This window comes from Brachyistius frenatus, unplaced genomic scaffold (assembly GCF_029030835.1).
Source record: "Brachyistius frenatus isolate BFR_SWC_R1_liver_20210118 unplaced genomic scaffold, ASM2903083v1 Contig_97, whole genome shotgun sequence".
NCBI lineage: Eukaryota > Metazoa > Chordata > Actinopteri > Embiotocidae > Brachyistius > Brachyistius frenatus.
Window position 1 is genome coordinate 209043 of NW_027210696.1, and position 17240 is coordinate 226282.

The 17240-nt window shown below is 41.9% G+C and overlaps 2 protein-coding genes across 4 annotated transcripts; one reads left to right on the forward strand and one right to left on the reverse strand.

Moving 5' to 3' along the window:
- Positions 1 to 986: 986 nt before the first annotated feature.
- On the forward strand, positions 987 to 8643 carry impdh1a (IMP (inosine 5'-monophosphate) dehydrogenase 1a). Of its 2 annotated transcripts, XM_069711159.1 has the most exons (16): positions 987 to 1285; positions 1973 to 2071; positions 2678 to 2726; positions 4762 to 4863; positions 5014 to 5088; positions 5245 to 5451; positions 5557 to 5644; positions 5760 to 5959; positions 6211 to 6301; positions 6414 to 6509; positions 6735 to 6878; positions 7140 to 7281; positions 7397 to 7540; positions 7621 to 7704; positions 8021 to 8037; positions 8158 to 8643. In XM_069711159.1, exons 1-16 carry the CDS (start codon positions 1050 to 1052, stop codon positions 8259 to 8261), a joined length of 1878 nt encoding a protein of 625 aa, XP_069567260.1. In that variant the 5' UTR covers positions 987 to 1049; the 3' UTR covers positions 8262 to 8643. The 2 variants fall into 2 exon arrangements, with proteins under 2 accessions (XP_069567260.1, XP_069567259.1); XM_069711158.1 differs by lacking the exon at positions 8021 to 8037 and having other exon boundaries at positions 8158 to 8255.
- prrt4a (proline rich transmembrane protein 4a) lies at positions 8527 to 16292 on the reverse strand. Of its 2 annotated transcripts, none has more exons than XM_069711156.1 (3): positions 16166 to 16292; positions 14913 to 15830; positions 8527 to 12942 (listed from the first exon to the last, which is right to left on the reverse strand). In XM_069711156.1, exons 2-3 carry the CDS (start codon positions 15721 to 15723, stop codon positions 10832 to 10834), a joined length of 2922 nt encoding a protein of 973 aa, XP_069567257.1. In that variant the 5' UTR covers positions 15724 to 15830; positions 16166 to 16292; the 3' UTR covers positions 8527 to 10831. The 2 variants fall into 2 exon arrangements, with proteins under 2 accessions (XP_069567257.1, XP_069567258.1); XM_069711157.1 differs by having other exon boundaries at positions 16263 to 16278.
- Positions 16293 to 17240: the final 948 nt, after the last annotated feature.

The window sequence follows — 17240 nt, forward strand, 5'->3', positions numbered from 1 at the left end:
CCACAATGCAAACAAGACAGAGAAAGCAAAAGAGACTTTTCCATCAGCCTCATTCACAGCTCTGTCTCTTTGAGCGCTGCAAAGAAAACACACACAATCACACACCTTCACACCATGGTAATCCTTTTAGGGAAAAGTGTTCAAGTGTCATCTTGACCCACCCTTCTCTCCCTCTGCCCTACTGCCTCACTCCACCCTACACACCCATCTCACCCCACCCCATCCTGCATTAATGCTCCCAATCCTCTTTGTGGGAGAGTGACGTCTGCTACTGTCAGAAACAGAGTTAAGCTCAGCAGGCACCAGGAGAACAGAGTGGAGAGAGAGAAGCTCACAGCCTTGGGGATAAGCAGGCAGCACTGCGTTCTGGGCTTCCAGGGGGACGAATCTCTGCCACCTCAGCAAGACCTGGCTCTCCTCCCCAGCGGCTGCTCACACCTCCAGCCGGGGAACATACAGGGAATGCTGAAGTTGGTGTGCCAAGATAGTGGCCTTCATCAACAGGTTAGCTAAAAACTCTATCCCCTTGCCTGAGGGCCTTAATGGCCTCTAAGGATGAGTGCTGACAAACTGCCATGCAAACTCCCCTGTGGGCTATCAACATTGCTTTAAGGATCTGTTGTTGCTGCTACCTCTGCATTTTGTATTTTAACAGTGGAGTTTTAACCTTTTTCAAACAGGTGATCCTCACCTGCAAGCATCCCACTGCAAACCTGAATTCATGATATCTTGTATTTTGGATCCGTTTGGTTTAACTGCCGCTCAGGCAACAAAACAGATGGCAAGACAGCTTCCCCTCATGTCAGGTGTGTCTGAGAGGTGTTTGTGTGAACATGCACTCAAAGCATTGGGTGTTTATGAGTGCTTATAACTGCAGCAAATTGAGTGTGTTTGCGTGTGTCTCTTGGGATCTGCTGAGGGCACTGTTTATTTGGAGTGCGAGAGCGTGATTCTATTTGTGTGCATGAAACAAGTCAGACGTGCTTGAAGAGCGAGTTTGTGCGAGGTGCTGTGACCCTGTGGCGGTCGGAACCCTGGATTTCCTAGAGATGGAGGGTCATGGTTATGACCGGTTTGGCGAAGGGGAGAGGGACAGTTACCAGATCGACTACCGAAGGATTGTAGGAGACATGGAACCAGCGCGGCCACGTATCTCAAACAGAGAAGGGGAACAACCTCACCCCTACGGGGCCCTTGCCCACCCGACGCCCCACGGCCATGGACACGAGACTGCAGCGCAGCGATACAGCGCCACACGTATCCAAGCCGGATATGAACCAGAGAGGTCAGTCTCTCACTTTACATCGCCATTCTCCACATCTTGTAAGGTCGTGACCTTCTCTGGTCTGGAGAGCTGTTTGGGTTAAGCCTTATAGCTTGTGAATATCGGATCTCCAGCAGCAGCTGAGTTGTTTTCACTTTCTGGTAGAATTGGCTGTGTGCTTTTACAAGCCCACTTATCAGCTACCTGGGCCGCCAACCAAATCCTCTTATCTACTGTACTTCCGTCATAGGTGTATAGGAGGAGTTTCCATTAACAAGGACGGATTCCTTTTGTTAGCATTTCCTGTTTCCTGTCTTGCAATTGTAATTGGATCTGACCACAGCGTGTGTAAGAAACTGAGGTCAAGAAGAGAGAGAAACATCCAGGTTTGCACCAGGAATAAAGAGATTCAGAACTTAATGCTATTTGTTTTGTGAATTAAATTACTCTTCATTTAAGTTCACTATTTGCAACTATATGAAGTAATGGACAGAGGATTGTGTTAAAATACTCAATGAAATGTTCATTAAAGTTTTCAAAATCTTCAAGCGGGACTATAATTATGTCAGTTTAACGATACTCCCAGCTGTGAAGAAATGAAGGGCACAAGATCGAAATAGAAGTGTCATCTTTTCATTCATCAATACACTGATTGAACGTTCAAATGTGGCCGTAGGATGTGTCCATGTGTGTGTTTTCATATTTCAGCATGGCTGACTACTTAATCAGTGGAGGTACAGGTTATGTTCCAGAGGATGGACTCACAGCGCAACAACTTTTTGCTATCGGCGATGGACTTACTTACAAGTAAGAAATGCTCATTAAAACCCACCTACCTACTCATTAATGGTAACATACTGACACAGATGCATGCATGTGCAAAAATGGCACGTGCGCATGTGGATATACATAAACACACATGTACAAAGTTATGCAATGTCTTCCATTAGATGTTTATTAATGTCAGCGATGACACATCTGCTTAGGTTTTATGTGGAGGATTAATACGAGTAATACTACTTTTAAGGATCACTCTTGAGTGGTGTCACAGACATTGAAAGCAGTGTGTGTGTGTGTGTGTGTGTGTGCATATCAGTGTATTAATGCGTGTCGGTGCAGTTTCCTTAATTGAGGCTATGTGTAAGGTTTACCAGGGAACAGAGGATAAATGCAGAACATCTCAGTGGGTTGATATACTGAGATTATTTCTGCTCATTGTCAACTAACTTTAAAGAACTGTTCCTTTTAGGAATTATTAAATAGTCTGCGGTTCATATACACTAACAGTGGGTGTATATGGTGGTCACTGTCAATACAAATATTGGTGATGAATTTAATTTAAGCAAGATTTTACAAGTCTGAAGTCAAATGTTCTCATGTCCTTCTCTCCGCAACCGTCTCCTCTCCTTTCAGTGACTTCTTGATCCTCCCCGGTTTCATAGACTTCACCTCTGATGAGGTGGTGAGTATCATCACACTGTCTGACATATTACAGGCTGCCCATTCTGTTTCATCATGCTCAGTATATTGTTTACATGGCGTGGACATTTTCTTCAGTAAAGTCACCAAAGCAACAGGATGCCGATTATCAGGCAGTAACACAAGAAATAATTCAAGGGACTAGCCACAGACGGAGACCGTGACATATCCGACGCCTAAAAAAAACCTTTCTGTCCAAGTGATCATTTTACATGTAAATAAAGTCGAAATCACTGCGCAGCTGCTGTCTTTACATTATGTGTACATCTTTTTTTTTAAAGTTTTAGCTGTGCAGAACAGCACTTTGGAAATGGCTCGGGAGTGACTGTCATAATGGGCCACGTTTGAGTCTCTTACTTCATACTCGTTATGATAAAAAAAAATAATAAATAAAAAAAAAAAAAAGTAAATAAGAGCAGGTTTAATGGGAATTCGGTTGTATTAAAATGCAGTACGTGTGAGCGCAGAGAGTAGGAGAGAAGCAACCAAAAATAAAGGGCCGACACACCAGGCAGAATTCACATACTGAAACCTCCACGAACACCTCGACTAAAACTTCCTACATTTTGGGGAGTTATATGTAAACTTCATGTCTACGTAAACACAATCAGCCAGAAACAGATCTGTGCGCATTTCAGTCTGAAGAGCTCATGAACTCACGCTGCCCTCACCTGGACTAATGAATCTACTGTTGCACAGACCTAATGTTAAATGAATGAGCGTCACACGGGAGTCAAAATGACATTTATAACAACAGGCAAAAGAGGGGGAAATCGTGCACTTACCGTTTGATCGGTATGAAGATTGGTCTTCATAGCAAAAGAAAAGCGTTGAGTTGGGAGTGCGAAGGAAGCAATGATTTTGTCCCCCACCCCAAAAACCCATGTTTTCTCTCTGTGTCAGTTCCTAAAGCTCCACTGCTGTTCCTGTATACTCGCCATCCACGTTGATCCAAACCACATTTTGTCAGAATTTCTCTGCTGATTGACAAATGGTGAGACTTGTCCATCCCGAGGCCTCTTGGGACCGGCTGCCAATATGCACAGCTATGCTGGCATACTCAGCGGCATCTTGGTCAGTGACTTGCAGTGGTGTGTCCACGCCTTCATGAGAGCTATTGACTTTACCTATTTGAGCCCCGGCGAGTTCACAATCACTCTAGTTTGCAGGTTTTGACCGAGTCTCCAAACACTGGATGATAATATACCCGGTTTGCTAATGGTACGTTACCAAAAACATTGCGCTCCGGCTAACAGGAAGTGAAAGTCGGGTCAAAAATTCAATGCGTACTGCGCCCTTTTGGCCAAATTACAGCACTTGTGTTGGCTTTATGTTATTTAGTCTAAAACAATTCGGGTGGTTTCATGTGTTAATTTTTTTTTAATTTTTTTTTTCAAATTATAAATCACATCATTAATATATTCAAATGATATATACAGTACAAAAAAAAAAAGCACCTAGAGACCTTCACTAACACTTTGTGCGACAAACATGTTCTTGTATGATTATCTTTCTTTCATATTGCGGATGTAAAGGTTTTTCTGTATATCCTTGTAACTATTTGTTATGTTCCTGAGTCATGGGTGCCTGAACACAGGGTTGTTTATTGGCCTTGGTTTTGTTTTCATCTTTCCCAGCTCTGCTGGGACATTAAATTAATTTCATGCCGAGGTCACATGGGTTATTCCTGAGCAGGTGTTCAAAACAGAGACACACCTGCCTCATTTAAAACCCAGTAGGTGAGGTCAGCGAGTTGGCCTCTAATGCGTCCAAACTGTCTTTTAGGCTCATTGCGTGGGAAAATATAAATACATTTTAAACACATGCTTTGCAAATATATTGCATCTGTGCTACTGTTGTTCGTAGGAAAGTATTAATATGTCACTGCACTTGTGTTTGGATTAATTTAATGTAATTTCACAACATTTAAGATTATAGTTTAGATATAGCTTGCTAAAAGATGTTTTAAGACCATTAAATTATATTTTTGTTTCCACATGCATCATGCTTTTATTTAGGATCTAACCTCTGCATTGACGAGAAAGATTATGCTGAAGACGCCTCTTATCTCCTCTCCTATGGATACAGTCACAGAGTCGTCCATGGCAATCGTCATGGCAGTGAGTACGAATCGTACGCAGTGTTGCATTTATCGTAACCAAGTCCATTTGCATCATCTTGTTCCACAGATGGTAGAAAGTGCACCTTTTAATGGTATACAATGCATAATTTATTTCTTTATTTTCCTGTCTCTAATTGGCTGGTTTCAGCTGATGGGTGGGATTGGAATAATTCATCATAACTGTACTGCAGAGTTCCAGGCCAATGAAGTGCGAAAAGTCAAGGTAAGAAGTCAAAAAAGACATGAGGATACAATAAACAGAGAAAATAATCTGAGACACCAAAGCAGCAGACACCCGTCAATAAGATGTTACTTTCAAAACAATGTATTGGACTGATGTCATCTAATCACTCACCCCTTGTCCTTTTGTTTCTGCCAGAAATTTGAGCAGGGTTTTATCACAGACCCGGTGGTGATGAGTCCCCGTCACACAGTAGGAGATGTGTTTGAGGCCAAGATTCGCCATGGTTTCTCCGGGATCCCAGTTACAGAGACGGGCAAGATGGGCAGCAAGCTTGTCGGCATAGTCACCTCCAGAGATATAGATTTTCTCTCTGAGAAGGACCATGACAGACCCCTGGAAGAGGTGGGTGTATGTTGAGATCTGTGTGCATGTTTCTGCAAGAATGTTTTTGAGAACATAACTGATCCCACTATATTATGTTAATCGTTTACTCTCCTACTGATCCAGGCAATGACAAAAAGGGAAGATCTAGTTGTTGCGCCAGCTGGAGTCACACTAAAAGAGGCTAATGATATACTGCAACGTAGCAAAAAAGGTAAATCTGCAAGGACATGGCCCTGCTGTAAAGGAAGCAATTGCCATTTTGACACATACGCACATGTGCGGTCTTTCTTTCTTCTGCAACTCATTTAACAATTTGATTCTTCCAGGTAAGCTCCCCATAGTAAATGACAGCGATGAGCTGGTTGCCATTATTGCAAGGACGGACCTAAAGAAGAACAGAGATTATCCTTTGGCTTCTAAGGACTCACGCAAACAGCTACTGTGTGGGGCTGCCATTGGTACCAGGGAGGACGACAAATACAGACTAGACCTCCTCATGCAGGCTGGGGTGGATGTGGTAGTCCTGGTAAGTTTTGACTCGGATATGATAAATCTTTTGGTGAGTTCCTGATTTGATTCAGACATTGTAGCACCTGCTGTAAAAGTAAGACAAATCATCAGCCTCTTGATAATGGCAGAATAAATATATTTTTGGTTGGGCTTCCACATGCTTTATGTATTTATTGTTTTAAATGAGCTAAAACGTGTGCTGTACCTCACTGAGTAGGTGTTTCATCTCTCACTGAAACCCTTTTTATTGTTTTGTTTTTTCTACAGGACTCTTCCCAAGGAAACTCAGTGTATCAAATCAACATGATAAACTACATCAAACAGAAATACCCTGAACTCCAGGTGGTTGGAGGAAATGGTGAACTTAACTTCTTTTCTATGAGCTTTCTTCTGCATTTGTGTTCAATGACAATTCCCACCTTGGTGATTTCTTACTCAGTCAGCCCTTCCCTGTGCCTCTCTCCCTCCAGTGGTGACAGCTGCTCAGGCTAAAAACCTCATAGACGCTGGTGTAGATGCCCTCAGGGTGGGCATGGGTTGTGGCTCCATCTGTATCACACAGGAAGGTACAATAAAGAGTGACGCACTGTGATTGTCAGCTGGTTACAGATAAAATCTACATCCCAAAAGTCGGCAAAAATATTATTTTTTTACAGTTGTGTAGACGAGGAGAGACATCTAATTAGTTTACATGTGATAAACTCAAAGCAGGTGATATAGTAATGCCTTAATCTGGGTTGTTTTGGAGACATTTTTTTTGCCAGTCATCATATTATGCTCTTGTTTTTCAGTAATGGCATGTGGAAGGCCCCAAGGTACATCAGTTTACAAGGTGGCAGAGTATGCCAGACGTTTTGGAGTGCCAGTAATTGCTGATGGAGGCATTCAAACTGTTGGGCATGTGGTAAAGGCTCTCGCCCTGGGAGCATCTACAGGTAAGAAGAAAATTTTATTATACTATTTTTCATGAATTTCTGTGGTTTTCATTTGGATCATTCAGTGGACTTCTATGCTGCCATTCCAGCAATGTCACTGTATAACAGAATACTTTTTCAAAACAAAAAAAGTGGATTTTTGTTAATTTTATACTTACTTGTTGTGCTCTTTTTTGCCCTTGCCTGTAGTCATTTGCAATCAATTCAATCAAGCAATTACATGTCGTCCCATTTTTCTTGTCCAATTATATTTTTTCCCAGTGATGATGGGGTCCTTGCTTGCGGCAACCACTGAAGCACCAGGAGAATATTTCTTTTCGGACGGTGTGCGTCTGAAAAAGTACAGAGGAATGGGCTCCTTGGATGCCATGGAGAAAAATAACAGTCAGAAGCGTTACTTTAGGTGGGAGAATAGCTTTACAGAGGTTTATTTATTCTGTAAATGTACAATATAATTGTGGCATACCATTGTGACACATGTGTCTCTCTATCTATGTGAACTGTGTTTGTGTACCCAGTGAGGGAGATACGGTGAAGGTGGCTCAAGGTGTTTCAGGATCAGTACAAGATAAAGGCTCCATCCATAAGTTTGTTCCTTATCTCATTGCTGGTATCCAACATGGCTGTCAGGATATAGGAGCCAAGAGTTTGTCCATTTTACGGTAAGTGTGAAATTGTGTGTCTTCACTTTTTATTGTGCGAGGGATTTTGACAAGTGTGACCCGTGTGTGTTGTTTCCCAGGTCAATGATGTACTCTGGAGAGTTGAAGTTTGAGAAGAGAACCATGTCCGCTCAGATGGAGGGGGGAGTCCATGGCCTCCACTCGTAAGTCTGATCTATGACCTTATGGTCAACCCCTTCTTTATCCATGTGTCTCTTTTTCTATTCCTCTCTCTACTGCCTAAATATTTTGCTGACAGTGATTGTCTGGTAAAGTCTGTCATCGCCTGTTCTTTGTCTTTCCTTCATGAATATGTGACATTTACTTTATAACAGCGAAGACACACAATGTCAGGGTCACTTGTGTTCAGTGCCTTTGTCAGAAGCTTTTCATTGTCAAATGGATTGTGATTTACTTGTGGTTAGCGGCATCAAAATTGTCTTCTCTCTTCCTTTTTTCTTGCCCATGCTATCATATTAGATATTCTTTTGTGCCATGTAAGTACATCCATGTGATTATCATACCTCCATCTATTTTGCATTCATCTCCTGTCATTGCTGTATTTGTAGCAGTAAAATGTATGCTTACACTCTTGTTTTTTTCTATTCCAAATGTAGTTACGAGAAACGGCTTTACTGAGGCAGGAGGAAGAGGAAGCACTCGATCAGGGCCTAATGTCCCAACCCCAGCAGCTATGAGCAGATGCAGCGGTCACATGTGATTATAATGCGAAACACAAAGCTGTCGTGGCGTCTACAGATCTAAACTCTAAAACCAAACTTTACTTCTTTGTGACCTCCTCTTTTCAAGTTCAAATAGCCAAAGCGGGCAGGGTCAAAGGGCAGAGTCATAGAAAACAGTCACAATACAATAACTATTTTTTTAGATCCCTTTCAATAAGCAAACACATGCAAGTAATAACATTAGGACAAGCCTGTCATTGCTGATGTGATGAGAGGCCTTCCTGTCTGCCAAACTGTACCCTGATAGAGAAGAGTATATACAACAAATCTTGCAGACATGATGCTCTATATTACCATGCCCATTTAATATATCACACTATATTTAATTGTTTTGCAGGAAATCAGACAGTGAGTTAGATTTTTGTTTTTTTTATTTGCAGAAAAATTATAAGCAAAAGCCAAAGTTATAAAATGTTACAGAAAACTGTATGTAGCTACAGGTATAATCATATTTTTTTTTGAAACCTTTGCCCTTGTGTATAAGGCTTATTGAGAGTAAATTTACAATCATGTTCTCATTATACTCCTTCTGCACTGGCTAGTTTTTAAAAGAAAATTAAACGTCATCTCTCTGCGGGCGAATTTTTGGGGATTTTACGCTCCGTGCCGATCTCCCTGCATGTAATTGCACTCCGAGTCAGTGAGCTCTGTTCTGCACTGTTGTAAAAGGGATCAAAGCTTAGCATCAGCCTTTATTCACAGAGACACGTTTGAAATAAGGAGCCCTTTAAAGGAGCAATCATGTGCAGTCTCACCTTGAACTTTACTGTGTTCATGTTATTTGGAGTAGAAAACACAGGATAACAAAATGTTTGAGTGACACGCGAGAATCTGCAGTTTTCATACATCATCCCACTTTTTATTTTTAGATGAAACTCTGTCTTAGCTTGATACATGTTGTGATTTCCCATAATTTACATAACATGAATGTACATAATACATAACCTAGTTGGTTATTTGTCTTTTGTCAGGCTCAGTGTATTAAAAAAAACAAAAACAATGTGTCAATAAAACATGGTTATGGAGTCAGTAGAGTAGGGTAGTAAGAAAACAATTGTCCAGTTAAGATTTATTTCTTTTTTGAACAAAATAATTTTTTTAGGTTTATGTATTAGTTTTAAATGTTATTTCTTCTTTCTCTGTGGATGACCTTTTGTGCTAGTTGACAAATTAGACAGTCTCTTAAAATTGTCTTACCTGGAGGTTACAAAAAAAAAAACATAGTCTACCTTAACAATTTATAATTATGTTTACTGTAAATAGTGTTGTGTCAATAAAGATAATTTTGCAAGAACAGTTTTATATTGTTTTAAGAATTCTTGGAAACATAAAGTTTTCTTCATCATCTTTGTCCTTTTTAGCTGCTTTTTCTCATAACCACTTGAGGGCATCATGGTCAAAGTTTACTCACTTTAGCGTTCGTCTTTGGTTCTTCAGTGACTTTTTACTGTTAAAAAAAAATGTCTATAAATGTCCCAAGAAAATATCACATCAGTTTGCTCCACTGTTAGATAAAAAAGATGAGATTATTGTAACTTTGAATGGATTTGCTTCTAAAAATTTAAAAATAACACTCGAATGGTAATACAAAAACATGGAGGATAAGCTCATCGTGTGTACAAATGCAATGTCATTGAATTTCCACACTGAAATAACACAATCCTGCTAATGTCCAAATTTCTCTTCCTACATTTGATAGTTGAGTATATGTTTGACTACTCTTTATACAACTTCATGGCCAGAAACCTGCTGATCATTTGTTGGAAACATACAAGTATTATGTTGTACCATTTTATCCAGAATGTAATTAAATTAAATTAAATTAAATAAGATCAGTCTGACAGGTTAGATTTAATCTATGTCCAATATACAGTTTATTGTTAACCAATGTAGATGAAACTGAGGCCATACCATCAGACAAGGCAAGACATGAAAGGGTCTTACCTCATGTTGAGTCCTGTTGAGCCACTTTCCCCACCTTTGAAAACACAACAGTAAATCACCAGTGCGTAACGAAACCTTTTTGAGTCCATATTGTATGTGTCCTCTTGTTGATCACTGTATTTCTTCCATGGAATTTTGTAAATTGTCTTTCAAGCTCAGTGTGACCACTATAAAAACATTTGAACTCCTGCTTAGGCTCACTTCTTGACAGCAGTTAGCACTCTTTAGTAATAGATGTTTGAGTCTTGACATTCATGAATGTCTGATTGGAATGAGCATACATATGCATATTGCCAATAATAAAAAATAAATTACTGTAAAGAGAAAAGAAAAGCAAAATTGCGGAAAACAGTGCAATGAAGTCAGTCTTTACAACTAAGTTTTGAATATATACAATATTAATTGTACAGTATTTACAGAAAATGATTTGTGTCTACCTATTGAATCAATAATGTCCATTCCCCTTTTACAAGTTCAGGTAATTATTTTACTTTTATAACTTTTATGATTTACAGTTTAATTCCTCCATCTAACTATTTTAGAGTTAAGCTGTTGCTGTACAATGTCATCTGCATTTCAATCCCTTCTGGACTCATACAACTTCCTACAATTCAATGGTGTCACTGCAAACACTCAGGGTGTCAATTTGTCTGCACACATTGACAAACTCTGCTTGTACAGCCAGATCCCACTCCAGCTGTTTGCTTTCACTCAGGTGTTTGCTCCCTGCCAATCGTCCAGAACCCTGAATGTCCTGGGATGCTAAGCTCAGGGTTCGGTAACGCCTGTGGTAAGACAGGTGGGGGATTCCTCTTGAAAGGCTGCTCTGAGTAAAGTTGTGCCCTCTGTTGGCCCAGGAATGTGAGCGCAGCTTTCCTGCTTCTTTGGGATGGTTGCACAGACCCTGGGTTGAGCCAGTAACGCTGCCCTTCCAGTCCCATTGCTCTGGTGATATTGGTGGGTTGCTGTGAGATGTCAAACCGCCATGAGGTTGCGAAGGTCTGGAACTGGGCAAGGGGTTCTCTTGATCAACGTCTCCACAAGAAGAGGTTCGGAAAAGGGTATTTCCCACAGAACTAAGCCCTATCTTTGATGTACTTTGAATAGGAGAGTTCAAGGAAAGGCTTGATGACGTATGGGAAAGCCTTGGTAAACCAAAGATACTGTGAGAGAATAAGGATTCACTGAACAGAGCTTGGTCAATACTGCGGGACAGGTCTATGGGAGATGGGGGCCGCAGGTCCACAGTAGAATCAGTCTCTATCCCTGAATTATTCAGCGACAATAGCTGAGACTCAACTGTGCTTTTAAGTTTGTGCGGTGGGCTTGGCGGTGTAGGTAGAGGTAGAACAGTCTGGGTTTGATTGGGCTTGTGGACACAGTTTAGTCCATTTTCCGGAGGATCCACCATTGAGCAAAGAGGAAGAGCCTCTGACTGCCTCTTGGTGACGACATCACAAACCACCAGCTTTTCTTGCTTACCCTGGCACCAGGACTCATGGGAAGAGAGGACGGGAGAATTTGCACCACCCTGAGAGGGCAGAGTGAGCCCTTGTGATGGGGGGCTGCAGGATAGACGGGACCAAGATCCTGGCCGGGCATGTGTTATGGTCTTGATAGAAGAGTTGTTGTGACAGAATAGAGGGTGTGTACCAATGAGACACAAACCTAGACACACCCCAACCTCACAGAGTCTGCACCCCACTTGGTAACCCCACCAGGGCCATGGCAGGAACCCATAGCCATGAACTCCACCAAAACCAAGGGCATGCAGGATCCCATAAAGCTGAAGGCCTCCACATCCTAACAAGCACAATGCAGTTCCTACTCCAGCTCCTGCAGCCCTGTCCCAGTCCTCTAATTTTGCAAAGGGGCAAATTTTAGGTCGCATCACTTCAGGAGATCCTCCGTTCTCACCATTGTCATTCAGCCTGTAAATGTGTTTAGTGTTGACTTGTGTTAAGCAATAGAAGATGAGGTAGGCGCATGACAGAAAGATGGCGAGGCACACAAACACACCCTGAGGGAATAGCAGGATCACAGTTGGGAGGTTGTGGAAGAGCTGGAGAAGGCCAACACACCCTAGAGAGATCGTAAAATGCAACAGGGACATACAGAGTAACAGGCAAGGTTTGGGCAAGGCTGAGAATGAGGTAGAAATAGCAAGTGGCAGTGAAAGATGCTTGCGTGAGCGCAAGGAAAGAAGGAGGAAGGCCAGCGAAAAGGCTGAGATCAAACAGGGGAATGTTAGTTCAGAGATCAGTTGAGAGACCAGAGGGGGAAGACGGTCTTGGTAACTGTAAGCATCATAGAGCAAACAGAAAGCTTGAATCCCTGCAAATGCTAGCATGAACAAGTGGAGCATTGTGAAGTAGGGGCTTCCTGGGGGGCACCGCAGGGGCAGGCCTAACAGGCAGACCACATGAATTAGGCCAAATACAGTGAAGACAGACCCCAGGCCATATATGTGTGCTTCCCACGCAAATCCCCATGTAGCAAGGGCAGAGTTCCAGTCCGAATACAGAGGGACAAGAAGGGTAGGGCTGAGAGCCAGAGAGGGGTGCAGGGACTCGCTGGGGGTAAATTCATCTGGGGAAGTGGGAGTCCAGGGCTGACTGGATGTTTTGCAGGATGTGGCAGATGTGTCCACGTTACCATCAAGCAACGGTGTGCCACTGGCCTTTGAGACATGCAGGTTATCCTTCTTGGAGTCATCTGTAAAGCAAACACAGTAATACGATGATTTGAAATACCTAAATTGAAGTTTTTAGCTGCCAAATGAAGAGAGCAATTAACACACTAAAATAGGATGGTGAGTATTACTTGCAGAATATCAACATCATCGTTAGCATGTTAAGATGCTAATGTCAGCATTTAGCTGTGTCCAAAATGCAACCTCACTTCTAGTGATGCTCGCGTGGCTATGTACTCTTGTTGTTATTTCTGGGGGTTATTTGTGTTATTAATTATCACTTTGAATAACGATAACAAGATTTTACCTATGAAACTGGCATAATTATATAAATATAGGCCAACGTGAATTATATTAGAGAGTCCACTTTCGTAAAAGAGAGCAGTGTGGAATATGCCTTGTGTGAAGTTAATCCATAATAAAACAGAGCAGGTTCGTAACTGGGAATCTCTAAGTGGGTCACAGCCAGAGCGAGAGTGAGAGCGAGAGCAAGCTGAGTGTGTGTGTGTGTGTGTGTCCATGTAAAAGTGAGTGAGAAAGAAATGTGTGTTGATTAGCCAGTATTGACCTCTTTGCTGCTCTCATTTTGTTAAGGGCTATTATTAAGCCTGGTCAAGAGGTGTTATGCTATGTTTAATGTTGCATCCTTTCTATAAGAATCTGCAAATAGCTGTAACTATCTGTGACTGACTGTGATTGTGTGGCCAATAAATATCGTATGTATCTCATTCTCCAGAGGAAATAGGAGAAAGCTGTATGGAAGCCTCTGAATCAGGAAACTGGCCGTTTAGAAATTGATTGGGTCCTATTTCTGGTCCTCTATTAGCGATTGAAGCAATTGTGTCAGTAGTAAGCAAGCAGCAACAGAGGTTTTAAACAGGGGATTTTCATTAAAAAAAAAAAAAAAAATTAAAAGGATGTTTGATGTCTAGTTCCTCTTTAGAGATAAGGACCAGACGATTTTACTAATATGTGGTGCAGTTACCCAACAAACTGTTTGGCTAAGTGTGTTATGACATACATCGTCAGGAGTCCTCCTCCCCTTATGCTTGTGGACTCAAACACATTATTTATTATAACAAGTGAGTGCCAATATAAATGTGTGTGTGTGTGTACACAGCATATATGATATGTGCAGGCGTGCACCACATCACCCAGTGACCTTTGGATGTGGGAGAGTATAGGATTAAATAGGACAATCTGTGACAGAAGGATTGAGAGAGTAAGTCAGGGAAAGAGGGTTGGGGATGAGTTAGAGAGATATTTTTGAGGAGAGTGAAAGCTTGTGGGGGTGAAGTGATTGAAACCACTCTGTGAATGTAAAACAACTGTGTCTGCCAGCAGAATACATATCACAAACACTGCAGGGACACAGATTTAGAGTCTTTGCGAGTAACACTGGCAACATTATAAACTAGGCCACAACTGACGAGTGCAAACTGTAATTCGTGTCAGGTTTAGTAAATGAGCAATGCTCTAAATGCACTGTGGTGGATTTATTTTGGACTCACCACTTAAGTCGTTGACTGAATCTTGATTTTGAATGCTTAATCAATAGGAGTATTGATTTGTGTAACATTAGAATACAACATGCGTTAACTTAGAATAGCTGGACTGTGTATTATTCATGAGACAGCGTTAGATAGCAGACAATCTAAGTACATGTTTCTCACTGGATGTCAGGTGGTCTCAAGACTATGGACTGTTAGATAAAACCCATTGTTTCAAAACACAAGACAGCAGATGTGGAACCCCAAGTCCATACTTTAGCCAGTTTAAATGGAAGTTCTTGGCACTTTAGCTTCAGTTGCTCTCCCGAGAACACTTTGTCTTATTGAAACCCTTGATTTTTAATAAACCTACATTGCATCATAGCCCAAAGACTCTGCGTATGATTATGATAACTACAAGTGGTGTCATGGAACCAGTTCATTAGACCACAGAGAAGAAATCCCACCAAAGCATTTAACTTGATTTAAGATAAGATTCTTACCTCTTCCTGCCTCAGTGTTGACTGCTCCTCTGTGTAAAATACGATCTGTAATATCAATCAATCCATCTCTTTTTCCCTGTGTGGTAACAGAAATGCCCGTGGTCCATCCCCAACTGTCAGTGGTTACAGGCGGAGTAGGGTGCTCAGGGTTAGGTTTAGTTCCAGCAGACAGTAATGAAGTTGAGTTCTTGTCTGGTGTGTGTGATGGGAGTGAACCAGACAGAAGAAAAGGTAACTGGCTATCAGTCATCTCATTTTGTGAGGTTGGAAATGCTGGCTGCTTCTCTCCAGTCTGTGTAGGAAGCACTGTAGAAGCAGTGTTGGTCTCCGCTGACAGATACTTTAATGTTTGCTCCTGGGTAGGTTTAGGTGGAGCACTTCCTGATGAAGACCTTATTGTTTGTGTACTCTCTTTGAAGATAGTATCTTCTGTATCACTGTCTGTGGGTCTGGATCTGGATCTGAGAAGTCCCTTCTCATTAGGATATAAAAAAGATGTCTGAGTGCTCTCCTGTAAATCACTGTATTCAGCAATCACGCCTTGTCTATCTGTTTCCTCAGATGATGATGATGATGAGGGCCAACTCAAAGGTAGACCCAGGAAATCAACATTCTCAGGTCCAAACATGGGATCCCCTGCTGCTAAACCAGATCCACGAGGTCTATCCAGGGTCTGTGTGAGAAACTGCACTGCTGGGTCAGTGTCTGGCTGTTGTGTTTCTTTGACGTTTTCTCCAGTTAACACTTTGACACAAAGTGAGAGAGGCAAGGAGAGGGGGAGGAGTAGATAAATATTCCACAGAGAGACCATGGTGGGGGTCTGCAAACTAGACCGCAAAGTCAGATGGGGTTGTTGTCCAGTCACATGTTTGACAGCTCTATAATCTCAGGTTTCCAAGGACCTCATTATTAACACACCTGGAGAAGAGATAAAACACATTCAAGACGCAATTAGAGTAAACACTCTACAAATTATGTGTACTGTTAGAATATCTGCAATGAATAGGTTACATTTCTGCTTGAGGGGTGAGCACTAAAATGCAACTATTGTGAGGAGTTTTGTGCGAAGAGTTCCAATGCGGTATAAGAAAAGAGTCTAGAAGCCCCTGCACCTTTTACCCTATAAAGTCCTGTGACATACACACTGTACAAAAATTAGAAGGCAAAGACTCATTGACAAAACAGCACGTAAAAACACATCAAGTACACATCTGCTCCGTTTGTTGCAGCTGCTCTTATCTTAGCATTCTTACCTCATCAGTCACCCACTCTGCTGCAGCCTCTTTAAACATATATGCCGCTCCGTGTTGCTGCATGTCTGCATAGCACTCTGTGTCCTTTCATACTCACGGTGCTGTGCCCCTCTTCTCTCCATCAGGCAGTCGACACATGGGACAGACGCCACCTCCTCTGGCCAACCCCCACTATTCCACATGCTGCCGCTGCACAGAACTGACAGTGAGGATGTTTGCTGCCTCAGATTCTTGTAAATCTGAGGGAGCATCATCATGAGTGTCCTCTCTTTTATAGCTACTTGTGAACCTTACTATGGAGAGGAGAGGAGAGGAGAGGAGAGGAGAGGAGAGGAGAGGAGAGGAGAGGAGAGGAGAGGAGAGGAGAGGAGAGGAGAGGAGAGGAGAGGAGAGGAGAGGAGAGGAGAGGAGAGGAGAGGAGAGGAGAGGAGAAACATAAATATGTCAGGGGCCAAAGCAGGCTCATCAGTGAACTGGCAGGCAGAACCCTGACCTCACCTGTGCTACAGATCAATAGATGCTATTGAGTGTAATTTACAACTGATGGTTAAAGTAGCATCACGCAAACAGCGCGGCTTGACTATTTCAAGAACAGTAGATGAAGCAGAGTATTTTCTTCGAACAGCATAATGCAGGAGAGTGCTTACTTGTGTTCCCCTTTTCCATCAAACATCTCTAAACTTAGCCAGTGCACTTTTGAATAAAGACTTTCGACCACTTGTGACCTTGTTGCCATATCAGTTATTGTATTAAGACACTTTGATGGTGTCATGTTATTCACTTTCTTTACTTCCCTCCTTTTAATGTTGAGAGACTTGTTCACGTGTGCTGTTTTAACCCGATGGGGAAATCCAGTAACCTCGTGGCCTAATTCAATTCCCATGCATGGTTCCAAAATAGACACTGATCCACATACCTTTGGATGCATTTGGAGACAGCGCCTTTAAAGCCCAGGCAGATGTTGTGTATTTTTCCTGTTTGGCTGATGTAAGGAACTCAAAAGTTGTGCTTGATTACCTCTTCGTGGACCATTACTGCTATATCAGCATTCTGCCAAATACACATTTATTCTTCT